Below are 7,314 nucleotides of genomic sequence, written 5' to 3'. Positions count from 1 at the left end.
AAAAAAAAAGGACGACGAAGAACCCAGGCATAGTCACATTCCAACGACTCATTTTATTAAGCTCTTTCGGTTCTAGTGACCGGTGATGTCAGCTTAATAATTTGGACATTCTAATTGCATCACCCAATACGTCACCACCACTTCGACATCGAATTTTCCTCACCAAGTACGTCACCCCAGCCCAAAATCTAAAATCTCCGTTCTATATATAGGGAGCTCACTCTGTATCTGTCTGTCTCTCACATTTTACTACTCGAACTGCATTAATCTAGCTTCTGCACCAAAACCATCAGATAATTAAGAATCTGCCACAGAGAAAATGGTGATCTCTATCGAGCAAGAACACCCCAAGAAGGCATCTGGATGGGCTGCAAGAGATTCATCTGGTGTTCTCTCTCCCTTCAGTTTCTCCAGAAGGTATACATTGTCAACTAGTATAACATGTTCTTCCTCTTCGCATTCACAATAATACATTTGTTCTGTGTTTCTAAAGTTGATACAATTGATTTGATTACAGGGAAACCGGAGAGAAAGACGTGACGTTCAAAGTGTTGTACTGTGGGATTTGCCATTCGGACCTTCACATGATCAAGAATGAATGGGGCTTCTCTACCTATCCTCTGGTTCCAGGGTACGATAGCTTTTTCATTACTACGAGGACATGCACTCTTTACTAGCTAGTGTAATCAGTAATCTAATCTGAGCACAATTTGGCAATGCAGGCATGAGATTGTTGGTGAAGTGACGGAAGTAGGAAGCAGTGTACAAAAATTCAAAGTTGGAGACAGAGTCGGTGTTGGATGCATTGTGGGATCTTGCCGATCTTGTGAAAATTGTACCGGCCACCTTGAGAACTACTGCCCCAAACAGATACTCACTTACGGTGCCAAGTACTACGACGGAACCACCACCTATGGCGGTTACTCTGACATTATGGTGGCCGATGAACACTTCATAGTACGCATCCCAGACAACTTGCCTCTTGATGGTGCTGCGCCGCTCCTATGTGCCGGGATTACAACCTACAGCCCCCTGAGATATTTCGGACTTGACAAGCCCGGCATGCATGTAGGTGTGGTCGGCCTAGGCGGTTTAGGCCACGTCGCCGTGAAGTTTGCCAAGGCTATGGGAGTGAAGGTTACAGTGATCAGTACGTCCCCTAAGAAAGAGGAGGAAGCTCTTAAACACCTAGGAGCTGACTCGTTTTTGGTTAGCCGTGACCAAGATCAAATGCAGGTAGTTTTTCGAACTAGTTACACCTTTCGCAACGTTTAAGTGGACTAAACAATGAACAAGTTACTTAATTTTTGTGTCATTGATTAATTTGTAGGCTGCCATTGGTACCATGGATGGGATCATTGACACAGTTTCTGCACAACATCCTCTCCTGCCTTTGATTGGTTTGTTGAAGTCTCATGGAAAGCTTGTTATGGTTGGTGCACCAGAGAAGCCTCTTGAACTTCCAGTTTTTCCTTTACTCATGGGTAAGCATGTAACCAGAGTCGTGAGCTTTACCTGTTATCTTCTGTGCGCATTGTTGGGTTATTAACAGAGTTTAATGTTCGTCTTAACAGGAAGAAAGATGGTAGCTGGTAGCGGCATTGGGGGAATGAAGGAGACACAAGAGATGATAGATTTTGCAGCCAAGCACAACATAACAGCAGACATCGAGGTCATACCAATCGACTACTTGAACACTGCTATGGAGCGTCTAGTCAAAGCAGATGTCAGATACCGTTTTGTCATCGACATTGGAAACACACTGAAGGCTAGCTCTTAAATCCTGCAATCCAGACTGGATCAATGAAGAAACAAGAACAGAAACTGAGACTGATTTAGTGTCATACTCAGGTGTTGGTTTTCCTTGTAGAATTTTTTGTTGTTTGCTACATGAATAATGATCACATGAACAACTGCCTTCTGTGATGATTTGATAATAAAAGAATACATGAACAATGATACTGCCTTCTTTTGTAATGTTTTTTGCTATATAATCACTTGAAATTATTTTGCTATATCTCTAATCCCTACTGCTATTGCAAATTCATCAAAAACCAAAATTAAGAACTGAAAACTTAGATCTGGTACAAACACACATGAAGTTATCTAAAATGATGGCTGACTTTCATATTTAACTCCAAAGGTTGGAATTCCTTCTCTATCACAATGTCAAAAACTAAAAATCAAGAGATCCAGTCTTAGAGGACCCAGAACAACTACTAGAAGTGCCATATGAACCCCCACTAGAACCATCGACAGGGGCCTGATTTAGACATTCTAAAACCAAAAACCTCCGCTTTTGCAGCTTTATTGAGAAGGTTGTTGCATCAAGAATGATAGGAACCTGTGTAAGTAGAAATTATGAATGACAAAACAAAAACATATGAAGCATACTAGCATAGTATACGCACCCAAGGTTCCTTGCCAATAAGAAGTATATTAAACTGGACCAACTTCTATAGATGTGGTAACCATACAATTAACGTGTATAGCATTAACTACTCAATAGGTAGCCGAAGTAGTGGTATTTCATTAACTGTACTGACAGATTAAATGATCTCTACGGATGACCGAGCCTCGGTCATGTAGTTGCGTATTTGCAAATTTGTATGAAGCTAGCAGAAATGGTAACTTTTGTACCAACTCCATGTGAAAATTCAATCAGTTTTAGATTTGGGTAAAGCAAAGTTTTGCACTACCTGCGTGTTAATTTGTGCAACTTTCTGCACATTAAGAAGGCCAACCATGTCCTGGTAACCAGTAAGGAGGGTTGCCAATTCCTTGTCCTCATCTGAATCAATCATTCATGACAGGTTAGTATTGATAGAACAAAACAAAAAAACTGCGAGACCAATGTGAAAGCTGATATATACCTGGAAGCGCTTTAACTGACAGCAAGGTATCCGCCATGTGCTGCCATCTTGTAGAGGAGGATGATGAAAGAAGAGTAGGCGGAAATGTCACAACAGCAACTGCATTTGAAGATCGTAGCATGCTTTTCAGAGATCTTAGTAAGGAAAGCATGTCCCATTCCTTCAATGCAAATACATTGATTCGAGTAAGGAAAAGACATAAACAACCATAAAAACAGCACAACAGCAGAGAATAGAAATAAGAAGCAGCTGCAAAAGAGAGACTTGGAATAGCAGTTGAAGACAAAATAACAATTGCCACTCACCAGGTTGGAATATCCACACTGTGGAGCACAGAATGATTGAATGGCAATTCGACCAACACAAGAAATGTTGCTGTCATTTCTGTAGAACAATCAAAACATGACAACAACTACAAAATTAAGATAAAAGAATAAACAAATCAAAACTATCTGCCAGAATATGGCAACTCAAGTACTTCTTAAGCATGGACTAATTTCAGATTTTAATCACCTATGTATTACAAGGGAGTTAGGACAACTCAAATTCAATATGAATCATGAAAAATTAGACAAGAACCATTATAAGCATCAATCCCACTTGTAAAGATAAACCATTATAAGCATAGTCTTGAGACAAATTAATCATTTAAAATTCAAATTCACCAAATGTAGTCTTCATAACGCACTAAAGAAGCTAGCTTGACATTGAGAAAAACCAATGATATTCAAATCAGCATATACATTTACTAACCAGACAAAGATATGTGTAAAATTTTAGGCAGGTAAGAATCAACATTAGAATACCATACCTTGGAAATTGTGATAAAAAAGTAGCACAACGGTCATGAAGTGTGACAAGATTCGGAGAATCGAGAATGCTAGCACAATCTATTCGCTTGCCCGTTAGAAACTGCCTCTCCAAGGGCTTCCGCAAGTCAAAGTTGTTGCAGAACTCATGTTTCCCATCTGGACTTGATAGCATAACAAATTACTCTCGAAATCTAAATCACCTATGAGCCAAAGAGACCAGTTTCATGAGAATCAAGACCATTGAAACCTTACTTTGACTATCGAAACCCTGTTGATTTTCACCAAAATACTTCTTATATTGCCAAGCTATCCTCAACCCTTTATCCTGAAAATTATGATAACACAGTATTTCATTGTATTAATGCTCAATTTCTCACCTTATAAACCCACTTAAACTTGACAAGAGGAAAACCTGATCAGGGTTTCGATGACCAGACTTTCCGTCTTTGGGTACGGCTGGACTAGGCAAAGTACCAAGAAACTGTCTTGGATCCTTGGCTGGGCTTGCATAGAGAAGAGGTTGGTTGTGAACAAGTCCTTGAGACATGAAATTCCTAAGCAAAAGCATATGATGAGGTGCTTCTGCATCTTCCATCACCATGACTAGGCTTCCTAGAGCAAAACCACCCCCTAAAATTTCTGCATATCAAAGACAATCAAAATGAAATCGCTATAAATGAAGAATGAAGAATGTTTTCACAGAATTTATTAGTTAGAAGATTACTGTCAAGGTCTGGAATCCCGGATGAAACAAACATTGTGCCATTGGGTCCATGCTTGAGTCCTGGGATTTGAGGTGAGCTTGCACCCGAAAAATTGCGAGAGAAGCTACTCGTCCGAGTCTTGGATGCAGCCATGGCTGCTGCCAAAACACTCTCCAACCAACTTGATATGCACCTACCAAGTCCACATTTTCACGCCATAGCAGAGAAGCTACTGTCAAAATGAAATAAGCAAAAGCCCTGGGTGGTGGGATTCATGTTATGTGAAGGACTAAGGTGCTAGCTTTGAATAAAAATGCAACCACATATCCAGATTGAGATCATAGATTCATCATGCAACAAAGAAAAACACCAGAAGAAAGAAAGACGAAAATGAAATTGAGCGGCCTGGGGCGTGGACAGAGCGGTGCCCGTTCTGGCGCTCCTATCGATCGAATTCGGAGAAGAAAACCCCTAGATTCAAACTAGATTTGAATTTAGATCGAATCTAGAACCTCCAATTCGGAGTGATCTTTTATGGGGTGTTGAGAGGAAGTGAGAAGAGGATTGACTGATTGAGAAGCCCAATCAGTCAAGTGAGAGAATTACAGAAGATAACACAACTGGAAGATAAAAACCAAAGGTTGTGGGCAGGAGGTGTGAGGTTCGATTCTCCCCTTTTACAACAAATTTTCTGTGTTTTGTATAAATAGTAGGACTCTATAACAACGAAAATATGTATGTTACCAGAAATTTGCCCGCGTTTTGCTGCGGGTCTAGGAATGACACATAAGTCTTACCCCGACATATTTTGAGCAGTAAATAAGAGCATAGAAAATGTAGTTGATATTGATCGCTGCATAAAGTACAATATTCCGACTGCCAAGTTACCACCAATACAGAACATGTGGTAGTGTTCAAAATATAGGCAACAATTGATTACAGCCAACTTAGTTAAAATTGCTAGCAACAAAAAAATGTTTATGTTGTTCGCTATAATTGAACATTCTTAGAAAAAGTTTGTCTAAAACGTTGCTTCCTTTAGCTTGTATAAAAGGTGGTGTAATACTTCAGTCGTTTTTCTCCATACGGATGATATCCATTGATGTTGTTGTTTCGGTGTTGGCTTCCCTAGGATAAAAGGAAATATACCTAACTATTCAAATCTGTAAACTCCAAAGTCAACAAAGGTATTGTATATGTATAGATCAATGAGTACTCTATATTACAATATATGAATATCTTTTAGCTTATCCAACAATTGCCAAATAGCCAAAATAAAATAAAAGATGTGGTATATTCTTCATTATGAATGGTAACACAAACAATTACAGAAGAAAGAAAGAGAAGACAAAGAATAATAGAAGGACAGATAGCTCACCAAATTCTCACAAAACTGAGCTGATGTAGGACGGATGGCAGAAGAAATCGAGGAACATATCGATCGTTGCAGGTCTAAACCCGGTTTGCTGAATTTTTGGCGTTCGGTGTCCGAATGACTATTATTATACCTTTCTGGAAGCGAAACGGCCCAACGAACAAGACTCGTTGCCTTGCCACGATGTATGGGTTTTTACGGCCATCCGAGTTTGTTTTGGACCTCAAATCAGCGTTTTATTAGTTTTCGGGATTTTTATGTTTCCTAGTTATTTCGGATTCTGTTTTAATTCAATCCTTGGGCTTTTAGGTTTGGTTGTTAGTCGCCCTAGGGTTTTGTTTCTCATATATAAGCACCCTTATGGGTAGCTAATCAATTATAATTCAAAAATTTAAGAGTTTTCTCTTAGTCCCTAGCGCGCTCCAGGTTTTGGTCTTACAGAGTTCTTCGCTTGAAGGCTCTCCACTTATTAGGGTTTAACGCTGGTTAGGTAGCCCTCCATACTCCTACTGCGTCACTGAGCAATATCAGCTTCAAACCTCGACACATATGCAACATGCCCTGGAGACTTCTCAAAACTGAAATGAATCAATAAAACAAAGAAATTAAAGATGGAAATGGCATCCCAAAGCAACAAAGAAAAAACAGAAGAAAAAATTAAGGAGTAAAAGAAGCAAAAGAGTAGAAGCATGTGGTGCCTTGAATTTATCGACTAAACTAATAGATTACTTCTGACCACCAATAAAATTTTATTGTTTATTTGTTTAAGAAACTGTCTAGATATCCTCCCTCAGTTTGTGCAAACCATCGATACATCCATATGAAATATACAGTGATACACATGTAAACAAAATAAATTAAAACCAACACTACGTCAATTTTGGCTTCAGACGACCTGCCAGGTTGGTCGTCTGAATGTTTTTTCAGCTGTCGTCTATCAAGCAGTCATCTAATAAGCATTCAGTCGACAGACCTCGTTAGACGTCTGATACAACTTCGACGACAGATTGTATATAAGCAACTGTCGTCTGTATGCACCTACATTCGTAACAAAATTAAAGTTTCTGTCGTTAGAAAGCTTCTTAACGACATAAAAGTATGGTCGAAACTAAAATAATACTAAAGATGTGAGCAGCCGTCTCTCGTCTCAAACTTATTCACACGTTACTATTTTGTCGTCTAAATATATCTCAGACGACATACGTCAAACCTCTTCTCTCGACTCAAATGCATTCAAACGTCACTTATCTGTCGTCTGATACTTACCTCAGACGACATACACTATGGTCATCTTTTACTTTAAGATGACATATAAATGTCGTTTGAAATATGTAGAGACGTCGATGTCCATGGGGATATCTGTTGTCTTATTTTAATTTGGATGACAATTTAATAAAGCATTTGCACAACATGATTCAAAAATCTCAAATTCATTCTCATTGCCAAAACCAATCAAATTACAAAGAGTTATTTGTTCTAAAGGGATCCATAAGCTATAAAATAAAAAATATATCAAACCAAATAATAGCAATTACAATATGGTGGTGTGC

The 7,314-nt window shown here is 38.9% G+C and overlaps 2 protein-coding genes across 2 annotated transcripts; one reads left to right on the top strand and one right to left on the bottom strand.

Moving 5' to 3' along the window:
- The first annotated feature begins 256 nt into the window (after positions 1 to 256).
- On the top strand, positions 257 to 1,956 carry LOC101297378 (probable mannitol dehydrogenase-like). The gene is made up of 5 exons (XM_004307111.1): positions 257 to 417; positions 518 to 631; positions 723 to 1,236; positions 1,331 to 1,484; positions 1,575 to 1,956. The coding sequence occupies exons 1-5, from the start codon at positions 320 to 322 to the stop codon at positions 1,778 to 1,780; spliced, it is 1,086 nt and encodes a 361-aa protein (XP_004307159.1). The 5' UTR covers positions 257 to 319; the 3' UTR covers positions 1,781 to 1,956.
- Positions 1,957 to 1,975: 19 nt separating this feature from the next.
- Positions 1,976 to 4,980, bottom strand: LOC101297669 (elongator complex protein 4-like). Its single transcript, XM_004307112.1, has 8 exons — positions 4,410 to 4,980; positions 4,098 to 4,324; positions 3,953 to 4,010; positions 3,685 to 3,841; positions 3,179 to 3,257; positions 2,874 to 3,033; positions 2,700 to 2,791; positions 1,976 to 2,344 (listed from the first exon to the last, which is right to left on the bottom strand). Exons 1-8 carry the CDS (start codon positions 4,540 to 4,542, stop codon positions 2,177 to 2,179), a joined length of 1,074 nt encoding a protein of 357 aa, XP_004307160.1. The 5' UTR covers positions 4,543 to 4,980; the 3' UTR covers positions 1,976 to 2,176.
- Between the last annotated feature and the right edge of the window lie 2,334 nt (positions 4,981 to 7,314).

Source organism: Fragaria vesca, linkage group LG7 (genome assembly GCF_000184155.1).
Source record: "Fragaria vesca subsp. vesca linkage group LG7, FraVesHawaii_1.0, whole genome shotgun sequence".
Taxonomy (NCBI): Eukaryota; Viridiplantae; Streptophyta; class Magnoliopsida; order Rosales; family Rosaceae; genus Fragaria; species Fragaria vesca.
The sequence above is the reverse complement of the archived record's forward strand: the minus strand, read 5'-3'. Positions and strand labels throughout refer to the sequence as shown.